Here is a 20531-nt window from a genome sequence, read left to right on the forward strand (position 1 = left end):
TAAAGTTACAGACTTTTTATTTATTTTTGTTTTATATATATATATATGTTCCTTACTGTGAACAATACTGAATTTAGCTCTTTGTCATCTCCTTTCTCTCTGCAATCCTAATTTAAATTATTTTTTTGATCTAAGTTGTATAAGGCACTCACTATACTTATTCTACTTTACATATTCTTTCCTCCTGTTTTTGAGAGTTGTGTTAAATTTGAAATATCAGAACAGATAACGGTTACACACTATAGTCTCTCCTTGTCACCATTTGTTGCACAGTTAAATGTATTCATTGCTTCCTCTCAGTGCTGAACCTTCTCTGTGAGTTCCTTGGTTATCTGAAGCTCATTGTCATGTAACTTGATAAAAACAGTATCCCCTGCCTTCTGACATGTTCATTACAGTTTTGTTGGAGGCCTTCATACTCGAAGGTCAGTGTGCATTCTTGGCTGATGAACAAATCCTTGGCTCACATTTTCTTTTCCTTGAGAACCTTAAGTTTGTTACTCTGTTGCCTTCTGGCATAGAGTGTTGCTGTCAAATTCTGAGTCTGTCCCTTACACATGATTTGGTCCTTTTGTGTTGTTTTCTTTAAAATTCGTTTATTTGACTTGGATATGCCTTAGCACCAGTCATTCTGGGTTTTCCCATGGGGTGCATTTGTATGTTCAAGTGTTCTGTTTCAGGAAAGTTTTCTTGAATTACGGTTTTTAGTACTCTCTTCTGTGAACTTTGATTTTAGTTTTTAGGTTCTTCTATTATACAGAAGTTGGAATATTTGTTACTATCTCTTAATTCTTTTTGCTGTTGTCCACATCTGTCCCCTTTTCATCATCCACTTTCCTCATATGCTCCCATGGTGTCTGTTTCTTCTCATGTTCTTCTAGTCTTAATTTCTGAAAAAAAATTTTCAAATTATTCTTTACTTTGTCTGGTAGTTCTCACATCTTGTCTAGTGATCTCATTTCTCATCTTTTCTAGCGATCTCATTTCTCATCTTTCCCGTTTCTGATATATGTTCTTATGTTAGAGTTCTTCACGGAAATAGGACCATTGGGAAATAGATAAAATATGAAGGAGATTTATTATGAGGAAATTGGCTTATGCTATTTTGAAAGCTGAGAAATCTCATGGAGTGCTATCTGTAACCCAAGCCTCAGGAAAGCTGGAAGGGGAGTTCAGTCTGCAGGCCTAGAACCAGGGGACCCAGTGGTGTCAGTTCCAGTCCAAGGGCAGGAGAAGACTGATGTCCCAGCTCCGGCAGGCCAGCAGGAAGAAAAAGGGGTAAATTCCTCCCTCCTCTACCTTTTGTTCTATCGAAGCCCTTGACAGAATGGATTATGGCCACCCACATTGGTGAGGACATCTTCTTTGTTCAGTCTGCTGATATAAATGCACGGACACACCCGCGAACAGTGTTTAATCTGGGCACTCTGTGGCACAGTTAAGTTGACACATAAAATTAATCATCACAGTCTCTCTTTTGTGGCTTCTGTCATTTGCTCAGTGTTCAATAGTAGTTTTCATCTACTTCACAAGCCTGTTTTTGAGGCCTGCTCCCGCCTGTCAGAACATCTGTCACATTGTTAGTCTCTTTCCTCCTCAAAATACTTTCGTATGTTGTCCAACTGTGATGCTTCCAGACCCGTGTAAACGAGAGGATTCCAGGAAAACTTTCCTAGCTTAAGACCTCTCTATGTAGCCACCTCTGTCATACTTTCTGAGACCTGCCACCCTCATTTCTGCCTGAATCCTGCTTTCCTTACCCTGTGGTCCTGTCCTGGTCAGTGAGGATTGTGTACTCAGAGGGGCTTTGTCTTTCTGGAAGGAAGGTTTGCTGGGTTTTCGCACAGTCCTGGGGGGCTTAGGCAGACCTGAGTTTTCTGGCCTTACAGTCTTGCACTTAGCCTTGTGAATCTCCTTCCCAGTCTCCTTGGTTAGGTTCAGATCTCCTTGCTTAGTTTTTCACCCCAGGGGAGAAGCTTCCCTTCTGCAGCGAGTACTCCTTATTGTCTCTCATAGCCTGTTCCCCTCTGACTTAGCTAAATTTATGTTACCGGTCTAGAGTAAATTATTTAGAAAATACGTAATTTTAGTTTTAACTATTACAACCTACAATAAATTGTTTCCTTAAAACTTGTTTGTGTTATATATCAGATGTTAGTCACTTTTATTCATAGTGTACGAAATGAGAGCTTTATACCCATAAAACTGGGAACGGAATTCCTTTCAGCTCTTTTCATTCTCGGCATATATGAGCATCTGTTGTCTTGGTTTTGGCCTTCAGCTTGCATCCAAGAAGCCAAGGTTTCAAGGTGAAATGAAGATTTTTTCCTGGTATCAAGAGCCAGGTGTATTATTTATAAACTTTCTATGTAGATTTTTCAATTGCTAATAATAAACCAGAAAAAAAGTAGTTTGATGTTTCAATAATTTGTAATATTACATTGTTTGTTATAAACTTCAGTTTTAAGATTATGTGTTTCCTAGACAAGTAATGTTTCTGTAGTGCATTGATATAAGCTAGTCTGGACCTCAGTTTAATAGAAAATTGTCTAGTTTATTTTTGTTAGTTAAGCCTGTACAGGCAGAATTATTTGGGCACGGGAATGGGTGAGATTGAATAGTTGTACATTTCTTTTTAATTTGAAGTGGATATTATATAAAGCTATATACCTGTGTGATTATTGATAACATGTATTTCATGGATCAGTCCTTCTTTAATTAACTTGGATAATTTTGAGTTGATTGAATTAAAATAAACTCAGAAAGCTGATAACCTGATGCTTAATGGTAGGGCTTAAGTTGCTATTGACTAGTAGTTTTTTCTGCCTATACACAGTGGAAGTGCACAACAAGCTCGTATTACTAACATACCGTGTTACACACTCACCACCACTGGTACGGGGTGGAAGATAACCACCTTGAGTCACCTGAAGCAGGAATGTGGCAAACATGAGTTTGTACATATGTTGGGACCATCTGTAATGAGATCATGCTAGCCAGTGGTTATGTTAGCTCTAGGCATGCATACTTTTGAGATAATACCTTATGTGTGTATATGTGTGAATACAGAAAACATCGGAGCAGTGTGGGTCCGAGCAAACCTGTTTCCCAGCCCCGGCGGAACATCGTAGGCTGCAGGATTCAGCATGGGTGGAAAGAGGGGAATGGCCCTGTTACCCAGTGGAAAGGAACCGTTCTGGACCAGGTGCCTGTAAATCCTTCTTTGTATCTTATAAAATACGATGGATTTGACTGTGTTTATGGACTAGAACTTAATAAAGATGAAAGAGTTTCTGCGCTTGAAGTCCTCCCTGATAGAGTTGGTAAGTTCTTTTTATAATTTGTGCATTATATGCTTTAAAAATGATATTGAAATGGATGCTTTTTTATTTTACATTATTAATACTTCACTTTTATTGGAACACAAGCACCCCTCTTGATAAACATTATATTAAATCACCGAAAACCACAAAAATTGATCCAAAGCAGTTCAAGGAACTGTGTGAGGGATATAGAGATGTGTATTTTCCCCCCAAGAAGTTTGCCACCTAATAATTTATAATACGGTTATTTTTAACATTTTTGCTCACTGTTTTCTGGACTCTGATGTGTAAGGTTATCAGTAGCTCAAATATCCTGTGTGTTAATCTCATCAGATACAAAAGATAAGAGAATGCTGTGCATTTCTTTTGGAATCTTTCTGTGAAAGTGTATCTTTGATTGTGTACAATGTAAATGATAATTGGACTTTGAGCCAAAATTTAAGCAACCAAAACGTGATCTTTATTATACACAGAGCTTGACTGAAGAATGTTTGTGGAAATGAATGGTTCTTTTTAAATGTCTTGCAATGTCAGTTTTGCCTTGCAAGTGTTCCTTAAGGCATAAGGTCTAAGGTAAATAATAAATTACTGATTTTATTAGTAGGGTGGGATACACCCAAACTAATACTACTTTTTTTGAAGCATTTATTTTGAAATACTTTCTTATTACAGTGATGCTGCTCTTGTTTAAAATATTGGTTTGTAGTTTTAGAATTGTCTTTAAAGGTCTATACCATTAAATAATAAAGCTTCAGCATATCTAGGTAGGAATTTTGGGATCAAATTGTCACAGGAAGAAATTAGTTCAGTCTCCTCGCTTTGTTTTTCTTCAGACTGTGCCATTGTGTCCCTGGGATATAATGAGTTTCCTTAGGAAGTTAATTCTGCCTTAGTAGCAAGTTACTTTGTTAATCTTCTCTTTAGATATCAACTGCTAAATCTTTACTCATCTGTATAAATATGGTTCAGTTTTCAAAGAAATCTTTCGTTTAGTGCAAATATTTCTTACTACTCCTAAAAGTGATATTAAGTCTTTGTTATTTTCAACATTCTCATCTCTTCTTAAGTGTGACTGAACCCCTGCTCTTCCTCTTGATGCACATCCTACATTTCTTTTTCATCATGGCATTAATCCATTTCCCACATAAGAAACTTTAACATATTAAGAATCTTAACAGCAGAATTTTAGTCTCTGCCCCTTCTGAGACGACAGGTAGCTCACTTGAAGGTTCCTGCATATTGCTGCGTGACCTGTGATTGCTGGTCCTTTCGTCATCGAAGGATAGAAACTATACAAGTATCTGGTGATGGGACTAAGGGTTCCATGTTGTTCATAGTTTGGGATTATCTCGGTTTCCAACAATAGTGATTTTGTAAACAGTAAAGCAATATAAAAAGAAATCTAAGAGCTTTTATGTAAATCAGCGATGTATGTGCCTCATTCAGCTAATAGTTGCTATTAATTTTAGTATTTATCGTATTAGATTGGTGCAAAAGTAATTGCGGTTTTTGACATTGAAAGTAATGGCGAAAACAGCAGTTACTTTGGCATCAGCCTACTTTAGTCTAAAAAATTACTTGCTCTTCACTTACGTTTTACATAGGAAGCAATTGCTTCAGACAGTACATTAGAGTATAATTAAAATTATGTTTTTCTTAAGCTAAAGTTGGAGGAAAAAGTCAGTCAGCCAGAATGCATGTGATGTCACAGAGCAGTGGTTCCCAAAGCAAGGTCTGGGGACCCTTGGGTTCTCTGAAGCCCATTCAGGAGATTTGCAAGGTCAGAAATATTTTCAGATTGTTAAGCTGTAATTCATGCTTTTCACTCTCTTTTATTTCTCAGTTACACAGTGGAGTTTCCCACTATGTATTTGGAATATTTGCATAACTTAGTGAGCACAGTATTTTCTTTATGAATAGTGCGTGGTACCAGATCATGCACTGGTGAAAGAGCTATTCTAAGTGCAAGACTAACTACTTTTTTTAATTGTAAAAAAAACCACATAGCATAAAATGTATTGTCCTAACCATTTTTAAGTGTACAGTTCAGTAGTGTGTTAAGTACATTTACATCGTTGAAACAGATCTCCAGAACTTCTTCATCTTACAAATCTGAAGCTCTCTACCTATTAAACAAAACAACATGCCTTTCCTTCCATTCCCAGCCCCTGGCAACCACTATTCTACACTCTGTCTCTATGAATTTGACTATTCTAGATATCTCATAGAAGTAGAATCACACAGTATTTGTTTTGTGAATAACTTATTTCACTTAGCATAATGTCCTCAAAGTTCGTTCATGTTGTAATGTGTGACAGGATTTCCTTTCTTTTTAAGGCTGGAAAGAACATTGCATTGTATCTATATACCACAGTTTGTTTATCTGTTCGCCCATTAATGGACATTTGGATTGTTTCTGCCTCTTGGTAGAATGTAAAATTGTACCATGTAAAATTGTGACTAGTGCTACTGTAAACATGGATATGCAGATATTTCTTTGAGATCCTGCTTTCAGTTTTTTTGGATATAGGCACAGGAGTGGGATTGCTGAATCATATGGTAATTATAATTTTAATTTTAATGTCGTAATTCTAATTTCTTAGGTAGAACTACCATACTGTTTTCCACAGCAGTTGTACTATTTTCCAGTCCTGCCTACAGTACACAAGGGTTTCAGTTCTCCATCCCTTAGTCAGCAGTTGTTATTTACTGTTTTTGTCATAGTGGTCATCCTGATGGGTGTGATATGATACCTCATTTTGTTTTGATTTCTGTTTCTCTGATGATTAGTGATGTTGGACATCTTTTTATGTGCTTGTTGGCCACTTGTAAATCATCTTTGGGGAAATACTCACATCCTTTGACCATTTTTTAATTAGGTTATTTGATTTTTGCTGAGTTGTGGGAGTTCTTTATATGTTCTGGAGACATGAGTTGTAATGTAACAGTATGACAAATTTATTAATGGTTTCAGATTCTGCATTGTAACTAACCTTTAAGGAGCTAACTGTTGACTTTTGTAGTTTCATATAAGAATATTTAGAATTATCTGAAAGACAATTAGAATACTCTTTTCAGTATCATATCTTTTGAGAGGCTGGATTTTATACATGAACCGAAAGAGCAGATCATAACAGATTGAGTGCTAAAGCAGATATGAGAATCTGCTTGTTCTTTTTAAAACCTAGACATTAGGAGGTTTGCAAAAATGAAAAATTAAGCCACTCTTCTTACTATCTTTTGATAGGAAATAGTTATTTTTAATTTAAAATACATCGATATATAGGTATTTTTAAATGTTTCTATGTTTTTTATTTTCTGAAGTAGTAAATATTGGTAGGCATTATCTATGTAAACAGATGGTTTTTTAGGTGTGTAGTAATTTCTATTTATGTTTTAATTATTTTTTTAGAGACAAGATCTCACTTTGTCACCCAGGCTGGAGTATAGTGGTATGATCAGGGCTCACTGCTGTCTCAACACCTTGGGCTCAAGCAGTCCTCCTGCCTCAGTCTCCCGAGTTGCTGGGACTACAGGCGCGCACCACAGTACCCTGCTAATTTTTAACTTTTTGTAGAGATGAAATCTCATTATGTTGCCCAGGCTGGTCTCAAACTCCTGGCCTCAAGCAGTCCTCCTGCCTGGGACTCAAAGTGCTGGGATTATAGGTGTGAGCCACTGTGCCCAGCCAGTAATTTTTTAAGAATGCAGTGGAGTTCTGAGATCTAGTAGTCTGAGATCTACTGGCCCTAAGAAACTAGTGGGGGTTTTTTAGTATCGTACATGGGGGGAATTCTATGTAATTTTTTATTATTACTGCATACTTAAAACCAACCATGTAAGTTTAGGGTATGCTGATAAAATTGAATAGTGATACATTTATCAAGAAAATCTAACTTTTTTGTTTCTTTTGATTTAACAGAAATAGAACTCTGTTGAATGAGGAAAATAGGAGTGCTAACTGGTTTTTTTTGTTGTTAAGACGGGGCCTCACTTCCGTAGCCCAGGCTGGAGTGCAGTGGCGCCACGTTGTCTCACTGCAGCCTGGACTTCTGGGTTTAGGTGATTCATCACCTGGGCCTCCTGAGTAGCTGGGACTAGGGGCCTGCACCACACCTGGCTAACTTTTTGTTTTTTTGGTAGAGATGGGGTTTGGTCATGTTGCCCAGGCTTGCCTCAAACTTCTGGGCTTGAGTGATTAGCCCGCCTTGGACTCCCAAAGTGCTAGGATTATAGGTGTGAGCCACTGTGCCTGTCGCTAATTGTTTTTTGTTTTTTGGTTTTTTTTTTTTTTTTTAGGAAAATTCTTTTAATTTTGTATAAAGACAGTTATCTAAAATTGTGGACTGGAGAAATCTTAAAACCAATAGGATCCTTCATAGTTTTTCCAGTGTTAAAAAGATGAAGGTGATAATTTTCACCTCATTAGAAAAGTATTAAGGGCTAGAACTGTTAATCTATCATTTCAGAGACCTGAGCCCCCAATATGGGGCATCTGATTAAATCATACAAAATACTGACCTGCTATGATCTAGGTATAAAACAAGAAAGGGAAGGTCTCTGCTTTCATTGAGATATACAGGCAGCTAACAAATACACAAATGCATAAAATGGGATAACTTTAGATCATGGTGAATGTTACTAAGAGGTAAAATTGGGTAATGTGACTGGGATTTGTGGGGCTACCTTGTTGGTGAGGAGAACCCCAAAAGTAACCGGCCTTCTGAAGATGTGGGGAAGAGCCATCAGGCAGAGGAGAGTGTGTCCTAATGGGAGAGGAAGAAGAGCCGAGTAGAGAAGGCATGAGCAATGAGGAGGAAGATGGGAAAACTTGAGGGCAGAGGCGTGATGGCTTAGGGCTTGGGGGCCATGGTGAGCAGTTTGGTTGTTTTTCAAATTACGAAGGAAAGGCATGGGAACATTTTAAATCACACAATGTGGTATCAATGACACAGTGATTACTTTGGTTGCAGTGAAGAATAAGATTGTAGGAGCAAGAGAGTAAAAACCTATGCCTTAATAAAAAATGGAAATAAGACTGAAGGAAAACAAACACCAATTTCTTTAAAATAAAAAAAAAACCTCTGTGCCTTGAATAGGTTAATTTCTAAGTTTTAAATAAACGTTCTGTGGTTACGTAAGATGCTAATACAGGAGAAGCAAAGTGAACCGTATACAGGAACTCGACTGTTTTTGCGATTCTTCTGTAAGTCTGAAATTATCTCAAAATTTAACTGTTAAGTAAACAGTAGCAAAAAATATTTTGTACCTTGAATGAACAGTTAAAACCTTTGATTTGGGTACAGAACCAAGAGCAGATGAGTCCAGAAAAATTTTTTTAAAAATCATATTTTTTTCAATTAACCAACTTGGGACAAAATACTTCCTTCTATTCCTGTTGAATCCATCTCTGAGCTGGGGCCCAGTAGTTTGTCTTTGGTTTTTTGTACTTTTTAAAGCTTTCCCAGATTCTGATGCTTGCTAATACATTGCATGGACAAAATGTCAGGTAGCCGCCTTTCGTAGATTCAGTCTTCATAGTCGGTAATCAGTGAAACGCTTTGTCAACTTTTTTTTTGTTTTTGTTTTTTTTTAAATCCCCAGCAACATCTCGAATCAGCGATGCACACTTGGCAGACACAATGATTGGCAAAGCAGTGGAACATATGTTTGAGACAGAGGATGGTTCTAAAGATGAGTGGAGGGGAATGGTCTTAGCACGTGCACCTGTCATGAACACATGGTTTTACATTACCTATGAGAAAGACCCTGTCTTGTACATGTACCAACTCTTAGATGATTACAAAGAAGGCGACCTTCGCATTATGCCTGATTCCAGTAAGTATATATTGGCAACTTTTATTTTTGGTAATTAGAAGGGATTTGGACTTTAGTGCAAGATATTTGATTGGCTCTTTTGCAGATACATTTTTATTTCTGGATATATGATTATTCTTTTAGTCATGCACAAAGACAGCCTTTGAAATTTTTCATCCGGTTGTCATGAATTTTAGATAAGAAAATATTTGATAATCAGTTCTGCTTGACTTCTATAATAAGATACAAGTTTTTTTTTTTTTTTTTTTTTTTTTTTTTTTTGAGACGGAGTCTCGCTCTGCTGCCCAGGCTGGAGTGCAGTGGCCGGATCTCAGCTCACTGCAAGCTCCGCCTCCCGGGTTCACGCCATTCTCCTGCCTCAGCCTCCCGAGTAGCTGGGACTACAGGCGCCCGCCAGGTCGCCCGGCTAGTTTTTTGTATTTTTAGTAGAGACGGGGTTTCACCATGTTAGCCAGGATGGTCTCGATCTCCTGACCTCGTGATCCGCCCGTCTCGGCCTCCCAAAGTGCTGGGATTACAGGCTTGAGCCACCGCGCCCGGCCACAAGTTTTTTTTATAATTAACACTACTACATATTACTTATTGCTTTTATTTAAAAACATGATGGAATAGGGACCAGTAAAATACGTCCCCTTGTACCCCTGCTCAGCTTTAACGGTTATTGTCTCATTGCTTGTCTAGTTTTATCTATTAATCCCCCCAATGCAATTATTCTGAAGCTAACCCCAAGACGTTGATTATTTCATCTGTAAATACTTGAACTTCAGAGCAGCAATCTTCAGCCTTTTTGTCACCAGGAACCAGTTTCGTGGAAGACAGTTTTCCATGGATTGGGGGTGTTGGGTGTGGAGATGGTGGTTTTGAAGGTGTTAGATTTCCCATAAGGAACACACAACCTAGATTCTTGACATGCGTAGTTCACAGTAAGGTTTATGCTCCTATGAGAATCTGATGTCCCTGCTGATCTGCCAGGAGGCAGACCTCAGGTGCAGTGCTCTCTTTGCCACTGCTCACCATCTGCTGTGCAGCGTGGCCCAGGTGTCCGGGACTCCTGATTTCAGAAAACAGTTAATTGGGAGAACTTTTCAGTAGCAACTGGAGTACAGAGTCAGTGTTTAGACAGATGATTAGCTATTTCCACAACTAGTCCGTTCGCACAGGTAAGGTAGAAGAGAATGTGACCTGGGCTAATTTCGTTAGGCCTAGAAAAGCTTTATTGGGTTATTTATTTATTTATTTATTTATTTATTTATTTATTTATTTATTTTTTTGGAGACAGAGTCTTGCCCTGTTGCTCAGGCTGGAGTGCAGTGGTGTGGTCTTGGCTCACTGCAGCCTCTGCCACCCCAGCTCAAGCGAGTCTCCTGCCCCAGCCTCCTAAGTGGCTGGGACTACAGGCACCAACCACCACGCCTGGCTAATTTTTGTTTGTTTGTTTGTTTTGTTTTGTATTTTAGTAGAGATGGGTTTCACCATGTTGGCCAGGGTGGTCTGAAACTCCTGAGCTCAGGCAGTCTGCCAGCCTTGGTCTCCCAAAGTATTAGGATTACAGGTGTGAGCCGTTACGGCTATATTAGTCCATATAATTAGTCCATTTAAAATGTACAATTCTGTACTTTTTAATATATGCACAGATATGTACAGTCCTCACTACAGTCGATTTTAGAACATTTTCATCACCTCAAAAGAAAACCTTGTATCGGCCGGGCGCGATGGCTCAAGCCTGTAATCCCAGCACTTTGGGAGGCCGAGCCGGGCGGATCACAAGGTCAGGAGATTGAGACCATCCTGGCTAACCCGGTGAAACCCCGTCTCTACTAAAAAATACAAAAAACTAGCCGGGCGAGGTGGCGGGCGCCTATAGTCCCAGCTACTTGGGAGGCTGAGGCAGGAGAATGGCGTCAACCCGAAAGGCGGAGCTTGCAGTGGTCTGAGATCCAGCCACTGCACTCCAGTTTGGGCGACAGAGCGAGACTCCGTCTCAAAAAAAAAAAAAAACCTTGTATCTATTAGCTGTCAGTCCTTTATTCCTCCAACCCCCTAGCCTTAAGCAACCAGTAATGCTTGATGTGTCAGTTTCCCTGTTATGGACTTTCCTGTGAATGGACTATATGGTGTGAGGTCCTTTGTGCTAGCTTCTTTCCCTTAGCGTGTTTTGAGATTTCATTCACGCTGTAGCATATATCAGTACTTCATTCCTTTTCATGGCCAAATACAATTGCACTGTATGGATATACTACATTTTGATTAGCCATTGATCCAGTAAAGGACATCTGAGTTGTTTCCCCACCTCTTGGTTTTTATGAGTAATGCTGCTATAAACGTGTGTGCAAGTTTCTGTATGGACATGTTTTATTTCTTTTGGGTACATACCTAGGAGTGGAATCGCTGGGTCGTAGTGGTAACTTTATGTTTAATCGTTTGGGGGAACTGCAAGGCTAATTTTAAAAACGAAAAGACCATTTTACATTTCCAACAGCAGTGTTATGAGAGTTCTGATTTATCCACATTCTCACCAACTCTTACTGTTACCTGACTTTGATTCTTGCCATCCTAGTGGATGTGAAGTGGTATCTCATTGTGGCTTTGATTTGCATTTCCCTGATGAGTAATGATGTTAAGCATCTTTCATTATGCTTATTGGCCCTTTAAACAAAAAAAAAATTTTTTTTTTTTTTGAGATAGAGTCTTGCTCTGTTGCCCAGGCTGGAGTGCACTGGCGTGATCTCAGCTTACTGGCAGCCTCCGCCTCCTGGGTTCAAGCCATTCTCCTGCCTCAGCCTCCCAAGTAGCTGGGACTATAGGTGCGTGCCATGATGCGCAGATAATTTTTGTATTTTTAGTAGAGATGGGGTTTCACCATATTGGCCAGGCTCCTCTCGAACTCCTGGCCTCAAAGGATCCACCCACCTTGGCTTCCCAAAGGGCTGGAATTACAGATGTGAGCCACCATGCCCGCCTATTGGCCCTTTTTATATCATCTGTGGTGAAGTGTCTATTCATATCCCCTGCCCATTTTTAAATTGAATTATCTGTCTTTCATTATTGCGTTGTGACAGTTTTTAAAATATAAGACCTTTATCAGATACATGTTGCAAATATTTTCTCCCATTCCATGGGCTGTTTTTACTTTCTTGATGATGATCTTTGCACAGAAGTTTTAAACTTTGAAGTCCAAGTTAACATTTTCTCTTGCTGAGTATGCTTTTTGTGTCCTAAGAATCGTTTGCCAAATCTGGGGTCATAAAGATTTACCCTTGTTTTCTTCTAAGAGTTTTTATAGTTTTAGCTCTTACTTACAGGTGTTTGATGCATTTTCAAGTTAATTTTTGTTTGTGGTTCAAGGTAAGGGTCCAACTTCATTTTTTTTTTTTTTGCTTGTGACTGCCTATCTAGTTGTCCAAGCACTATTTTTTGCAAAGACTATTCTTTCCCCCATTGAATGGTTTTGGCATCCTTGTTGCGCAGTGGCTCACTCCTGTAATCCCCGCACTTTGGGACGCCAGGCGGGTGGATCACGAGGTCAGGAGTTCGAGACCAGCCTGGGCAACACGGGGAAACCCCATCTCTACTAAAAATTAGCCAGGCATGGTGGCAGGCACCTGTAATCCCAGCTACTTGGGAGGCTGAGGCAGGAGAATCGCTTGAACCTGGGAAGCGGAGGTTGCAGTGAGCCGAGACCACACCATTGCGCTACAGTCTGGGCGACAGAGCGAGACTCCGTCTCAAAAAAAAAAAAAAAATCAGTTGGCAAAGTTTGAGTCCTGCTTTTTTTTTTCCTCCTTTTTTTTTTTGAGACAGTTGCACTCTGTTGCTCAGGCTGGAGTACAGTGGCACAATCTCAGCTCATTGCAACCTCCGCCTCCCAAGGAACTGGAATTACAGACATGTGCCACCACATTCGGCGAACTTTAGTATTTTTTGTAGAGATGGGGTTTTGCCATGTTGGCCAGGCTGTTCTCGAACTCCTGGAGTGAAGTGATCTGCCTGCCTCAGTCTCCCAAAGTGCTGGAATTACAGGTGTAAGCCACTGCACCTGGCCCCTGCTTGCTTTTTCAGGATTGTTTTGGCTATTCTGGGTCCCTTGCAATTTCATAAGAATTTTAGAATCAACTTGTCAGAACAAAGAAGTCCCCTGGGATTCTGATAGGGACTGTGTTGAATCTGTGGATCAGTTTGAAGAGTATTGCCCTCTTAACAGTGTTAACAAGACTTTACAAGTCTTCTAATCCATGAGCATGGGGTGTTTTTTCATTGATTGGTGGATTGATTTCAACAATATTTTGAAAACATTGCATTTCTTTTTCCTTTCTCCTTTCCTTTCACTTGCGCTTTCCCCTTTTTTCCTTTTATCTGAGACAGAGTCTTCTTGTCAGCCAGGCTGGAGTGCAGTGGCTTGATCTCACTTATTGCTGCCTCTGCCTCTCAGGTTCCAGCGATTCTCCTTCCTCAGCCTCCCGGATAGATGGGATTACAGGCACACACCACCTCGCCTAGCTCATGTTTGTATTTTTAGTAGAGACGAGGTTTCACCATGTTGACCAGGCTGGTCTTGAACTCCTGACCTCAGGTGATCCACCCACCTCGGCCTCCCAAAGTGCTGGGATTACAGGTTGAGCCACCGTGCCTGGCCACTTTTTATTTATTTATTTATTTTGAGATGGAGTCTTGTTCTGTCGCCAGGCTGGTGAGCAGTGGCACAGTCTTGGCTTACTGCAACCTCTGACTCCCAGGTTGAAGCAGTTCTCCTGCCTTAGCCTCCCAAGTAGCTAGGATTATAGGCATGCACCACCACACCCATCTAATTTTTGTAGTTTTAGTAGAGATGGGGTTTCACCATATTGGCCAGCATGGTCTCAATCTCCTGACCTTGTGATCCTCCTGCCTCGGCCTTGCAAAATGCTGGGATTACAGGTGTGAGCCACTGCGCCCGGTCCCACATTTCTTTTATTAAATTTACTTCGAAGGATTTTATCCTTTTTGATGCTATTATACATATGAATTGAATTGTTTTCTTAATTTCGCTTTTGGATAAGTTTGTTCCTTTAAAAACTACTCAGTGGCCTTTCTTCAAACACATGAATATCTGGCCTTGGACAGATGTAACTGATATGCCCTCTCCATACATTAGCCATGTGTCAGTCATTTCTATTTCTTTTTTTTAAAAAATTCTTCCTATGAAGAAGTTAGTTAATGTACTAATTTGCTCATCTGGCCTTGAATTTCTACTTCTTTGATACATATTTTTAAAATTTTGGGGCTGGGCATTGTGGCTCATGCCTGTAATCCCAGCACTTTGGGAGGCCAAGGTGGGCAGATCACCTGAGGTCAGGAGTTCGAGGCCAGCCTGGTCAATATGGTGAAACCTGGTTTCTACTAAAAATTAAAAAATTAGCCGAGTATGGTGGCGGGCGCCTGTAGTCCCAGCTACTTGGGAGGTTGAGGCAGAAGAATCGCTTGAACCTGGGAGGTGGAGGTTGCAGTGAGTCAAGATCATACCGCTTCACTCCAGCCTGGGCAACAAGAGCAAGACTCCGTCTCAAAAAGAAAAAAAAAAAATTGTGTACATTTGTTATAAAGGGGTAATTCAAATTATATACTCAGGAATTTGTCATGAGAACATTTCTTTAAAAAGCATTTCTCCGTCCTTTATGAGGTAACTTGAACATTTTTTATGGATAGAGTAAGTACTGTTAACCTAATCATAGGAAATGCAAGGGTGTCTGCAGTTCTCCATCACTTTTCCTAACCATTTTTTGATCTTCCCTCTCCGTTAATTCTCCAAACTTACATTTGTGTGTGTGTGTGCGCGCGTGTACACGCTGTGGAAGCGTATTTACCTTTAGAAACAGTGGTGGTGCTCTGATCTAATGAGTTCTGAAAGGGTCTTGTTCGAGTACTAGCTCTGATGCTAAAACAGGCCTCTACATGACTCCCTTGATTAGCTCAGTTACTATAAAATTTATGTGCGATCGTGTATTTGAAATTCCTTTGTAAACATGAAAGTGCCATAAAAATATGACAGTATGATGATACTGCTTAAGGGAAGATAATTTTTAAAGAAAAGAGTTCAGCTTATATTTCTTTATTCTTTTAAAAGAACTGATTATGCTCAGATGTTTTATTTTTATTGCTTGTGACTCTTAGTACCAGAGATCACAGTAGCAGTTTTTGGATTGTCATTCAGTGAGAGAATTTTATTGTAACCAAAGAGGCAGACTACTGTTAATACATGTACGTTGTATGGTCCACACCAGGATACCTGTGAGAGTAAAATGGCATTGCTACCAATTGTGCCAGGATAACGTGGACTCTCTTATGTAGCTGGAGCCTCTGGTTTCCCTACCTGAAGGCCACCTGCTACTGTGACGAAAAGAGCTTTGAGTTTTTCAGAACCCATGCAGTTTCTTAAAATAGAATTGTAACTGCCTAGCAAGCCCCCTCTCTTTTTTTCTTTTACTTTGTTTTTTGTTGTTGGTGGTGATGATTTGCTGTTGCTGTGTGTTTTCTTAGAGGCCAGAAGCAGTACATTAATCTTGGGGACCTTTTAGGCAGTACAGATGCCTGGGCCATCCTCAGATTCCCCTGTACTTGTCCTGGGCTGAAGTTCATTCAGTACCAATTTTTAAAGCATGGAAAACTTAAATTTTGGAACTGAGTTAGGAAGATGATGTGAAATGCAGTGAAGTTGAGGGGGAAGAGGCTTTAAGGATTCAGAGTAAACCAATGGTACTTAGGCATTTTAAATATGTACCATATTCTCAGTAATCCCTGTAGGAATTGTCTGCTTTCAAATTATATTTCAAAGCCACTCAAACTTATTTTCATTTAATTACAGCTACAAATTAAACATGGACCAAATGAATTTTTGGTTATGATTTTTAAAATTGTTCATATATCTAGATGGGGGTCGGCAAACTATGAAAAAAGGTTTTATTGAAACACAGCCACATCTGTTTATATGCATATCATCAGTGGCTGCTTTCGTGCTACAGTGGCAGAGTTCAGCAGTTGGGACAGAGACCATATGCCCCTAACCCTGAAATATTTACTGCCTTGTCTTTTACGAAAATGTTTGCTGACTCCTGGTCTAGATAATCCTGAATTCAGAGTATTTAATTTTTTTTTTTAAGTTATGAAAATAAATATGTGAGTTGATTTATATCTAAAAATTGATTTAGAAATTTTTTTTTGCTCTCTCTCTCTCTTTTTTTTTAAAATATAGATGATTCACCTCCAGCAGAAAGGGAACCAGGAGAAGTTGTGGACAGCCTGGTAGGCAAACAAGTGGAATATGCCAAAGAAGATGGCTCCAAAAGGACTGGCATGGTCATTCATCAAGTAGAAGCCAAGCCCTCCGTCTATTTCATCAAGTTTGATGATGATTTCCATATTTATGTCTACGATTTGGTGAAAACATCCTAGATGTCATCACAAACTCTGCCAAATTTGTGGAACTATGAAATGTATTATTTGTAGACATAAAGACTTGATTGCTTTCCAGTTTAATGAAAGCTTAAATGTCCCTGCGAACCCACAATCTCTGCCAGCAGAACTGGTTTTGTTCTGAATAGTACAGATTGATGTGAACACAAAGCATTTTGTGTAAGGAGAACCCCTTTCTTTTAAAAGAAGTCTTGTCTATTTGGAGGGGAGTTACAGGCAAGTTTGGTAAAAGTTAAGCTAGTATCATAGTCATTTAAAATTGTAATAGATCTTAACCATTTCCCCCTCACCTTAACCCTGTTATTCTGCCGCCACAATGCAAGCATAGTTTGATGTTTTCGTTATTGCCTTTTTTGAGATATATGTATCTGTATCTACCTATATCTATATGTGTGTATACATATATAATATATACACACATACATGTGTACACACACACACACACACACACACACACCCCACACACCCCACTGGCAGTCTTTTCTTCGTGGATTATTAGTATGGGGGTGACATAATTTTCTTGAGTTTAACAGGAGTGCTTTACCCAAGGCAGTCATGGTTGTATTACTGCTCTTTATTTCAAATCAAACTTTGGGCACAGGAAGCATATGGGAACATTTCAGCTTGTTTCAAAAAATCAGAAGTTCAGAGCTTTTCAATCTGGAGCCCTTAAACCATAAGTCCAAATATGAATTACTTGTGAACAGTTAATGACTCATTAGAATTTTACAATCTGGTGAAAAATCTGGGTAAAAGGCTACCTTTAATTCTAAGCTTTGAATTTTTTTTTTTTTTTTTGTTACATTTTAATCATAAATTCTTTTTAGCAAAGCCCAGGTCCTTGTTCCACACAGTGTAATGTAGGTGTATTTTGGACAGCACATGTGGTACATTGTGTACAAATCAGTAATCTGGATTTCAGTACGTGAATTTAAAAGGCAACAATACATCACTGGTTTGTGTGTTTTTGGTAAGTTTCTGGAAGAATACAATGCTTTTATGTTGGAAGTATAAGTTTTGAGTGGCATTGTTGCCTTCTAACAAGCTCTCTGGGACTTTCAAATTTGTATTACTATTATTGCTAATGTATGATTATGGTCAGAAACTTTCAACCCACCCCTTTCCCCTACCCCCTGGCTTTTCCTCGCAAAGAATGTCTAGACAAATAGCAGCTTAGTCTCCTGACACCTTGTGGGGTGCATGTTCCTGCTCCAGGTGTGCTGTTAATGTGGATTCATTCCATTCAGTGGCCCCTTGGGGTTTGCATGTCAGTGATGCGTTACCATAGAAGAAAGAGCCAGCCGTTTGTGTTCGCTTGGTGGGTGTAAGTAATAGCAGCCCTTAGCCACGGAGTCTTTATGTGGTTTATTCCTGCAAGGTTGTTTTAAACTGAAATAGAACTGCTAGTGTGATTGGTTGATCAGCAAAACAGCTGCTCTCACTTCGTTTTGGAGGAACCCTGGTGGTTTGACAACCAGGAGAAAGGCCATATGTGAAACCAGTCTCTTGTGGAGATTGGAAATCATCCCTGATATTTGGGCAGAGCCTAAACGTGCATGCTTATCACTCAGACACCAAAAGTTTGAATCAGAGGTCCGAGTGACCTCTTTTGTGGCTGTTCTTGATGGTTTCCAGGCCTCGTTATGCATGGTTTGCTTGATGCCCATTTTTTGTGCCTTGTACTGTTGGATGGTAACGACCACTCACCATGTAAACACAGTACCTCAGTTTTCTGTCCACAGCTGCAGTCGCTCTGTCCCTGGTGCTTCACTGTGGGCAGCCAGGGACAAGCTTCTGAAAGCAGTTGTGATACCCAAGTCATAGGTGCTTCTCGTGTGTGAACAGGTATTATTCTGCAGATCTGCTATGTGTTTTCCTGTTGACTTTAAGAGTCCCTGCATGTAAATCTCGAAGCTGAGCCTGGCTCCCAGAGTCCAGACTGACATTACAGCGCAGGAGTTTGCAAGTGTGTCCAGCATGCACGGACTGTGCAGAACTTGGCTCGGTCACTTTGGGTGGAAAAATAAAGTTCATTTTGAAGTATCTTGAGGGTTGGGTCAATTGAGACATTTCTAGCATTACTTAATGACTTGCATTGTGGTTTTTCTGCAAGCAACTTTAATGACTTTTTTTATACCACATGGTCTCCCAGTTTCTAGATGAATGCAACATGATGATGGTGATGATGACGATGAGTTTAATCATTGTTCCATTTATTGCCTTTAGGGCTGAGGGAAAGGGAAGATTTTTTTTTTCTCTCCCCATTTTCCCCCGTTCTGTCTTTCTTTTGGTGGCTTACACCACACTTAATGACGCTATGACTAATTCTGCTCCCAAGCCCTTGTATCTTGGGCTTCATTTTAGGCTCACGTGTCAGATCTGCATGCATTGCTTGCATTTTTCTGGTATCTGAATGTTGGTTCCTTGTTCCAGGAATTCAACATTAATTTCCAAAAGTATCATGGGACTTGTGACAACACAAGACATGAATCTATGTATAAAATTTTATCGGCCTTTCTCATTTACCTGCTCTAGTATTATTGTATTGTGTGTGCGTGCGTGTGTGATGTCAGGCTGCCACGTAAAACTTCAGAGAAAAATCTTAAAAGCAGACCATCCTTTTTTGCATGCTCTATTCTAAGTAGAATGTTCAATGTAACTGACTAAAATTGCATGTTAAAGATATTTAGGTTTTTTTGTTTTCTTTATTTTTATTTGTTTTCAGTTTCCTGTATATTTGCTTACTGTGCCGTTTTAGTGGTTTTAGGATAAAAATGCACTGGTGAAGCAAATGTAGTGCCAACAGAAGGTGATTTTCCAGTTGTAAATGTCATGCAGCATTTGAAGGGACTGTGTTTTCTTAAAAAAAAAATCACAGTTACTTCTAAATCAGATTTCGTTTCTTTTATCGTTTTATGTGCCAAACCACGAAGTGCATTGGGCTTGAATCTCTGAACACTGTAGACCCATTAGAAGACTGTTCCGATTGTCACAAATTGTAGTGCCTGAAAACACTCTTAAGCTGATTGTCTTAAAAAAATGAAAGTTCTCCAAAGACAAAACAGGAACAATTATTATAACAAAATAATTATGGTTGAAATGTCTGTGGTTCCTTGGAAATGCTGCGCTCTTTGTGTTTTCCATCATTAGTGCAGTTGGAATGAATGTGTACAGGTCAGAGGTCTTCGTGTTCACATTTTAAAATTAGGTAAATGACCTCATCTTTCAAGCTTGAATTCATTTTTAATTTTAATTTTATTTTATACAATGTGTAGACAGTTCCCTGTTCTCTGCATTTAGAAGTATACACAATATAAATCTGTTAATTCTGTAAGTAATTTTTATAATTATGATGTAACTCTATCTTATCCTTAAAACATTTAAAATAAACCCTTTATGTGCAACTCCTGACTGTAAAGTTTGTGCTCATGAGCAAATTGTGATGTGTTAAACTTGATTCTGAGAAGTTTTTGGGCCAAGTAACCTTTTCACCACATGTAAATGTCAGATATGCATAGAAACAGAAAGAAATAGAATTTTTATTTGATTGATAACATTCAATAATACCTGAAAGAAGAGGAGGCAATCATCAATATCACACATACATTAAATATTGAAGTTTGCAGTTTGACATTGATAAAATTCAACTTTACAAGATCTTAAACTTAAAGAAAATTCTTTTAAATAGAATTAAATAATGTGTATTTTATACTTTCATATCTATTCTTGCTTTGAATATTTCTTACAATGCTTTTACTCATATTTAAATAATAAACAATGGGATTCTATAGTGAAAAATCACTATTTCTCAATGCTAAGATATAAAAAAATGAATAATATAGGCTCGTGCAAAAGTAATAGCAGTTTTACCATTGCTTGTATGGCAAAATATGCAGTTGCTTTTGCACCATCCTAATATTAACA

At 39.0% G+C, this 20531-nt stretch overlaps 1 protein-coding gene across 7 annotated transcripts in view; it reads left to right on the top strand.

Annotated features, from left to right (window-relative positions):
* The window catches only part of SPIN1 (spindlin 1), an 88768-nt gene extending 68757 nt beyond the window's left edge, over window positions 1–20011 (top strand). For 3 of the 7 annotated variants that reach the window (XM_030919553.1, XM_030919552.1, XM_030919551.1), the window contains 3 exons: window positions 3070–3323; window positions 8928–9161; window positions 16387–16670. In XM_030919553.1, coding sequence (XP_030775413.1) covers window positions 3070–3323; window positions 8928–9161; window positions 16387–16586 — 688 coding nt within the window. In that variant the 3' untranslated portion in view covers window positions 16587–16670. Of the gene's footprint in view, window positions 1–175; window positions 1279–3069; window positions 3324–8927; window positions 9162–16386 lie in introns of those variants that run through there. The other 4 variants (XM_030919549.1, XM_010371185.2, XM_030919550.1 and 1 more) reach the window with 3 other exon arrangements.
* The last annotated feature ends 520 nt before the right edge of the window (window positions 20012–20531 follow it).

Source organism: Rhinopithecus roxellana, chromosome 16 (assembly GCF_007565055.1).
Source record: "Rhinopithecus roxellana isolate Shanxi Qingling chromosome 16, ASM756505v1, whole genome shotgun sequence".
NCBI classification, from domain to species: domain Eukaryota; kingdom Metazoa; phylum Chordata; class Mammalia; order Primates; family Cercopithecidae; genus Rhinopithecus; species Rhinopithecus roxellana.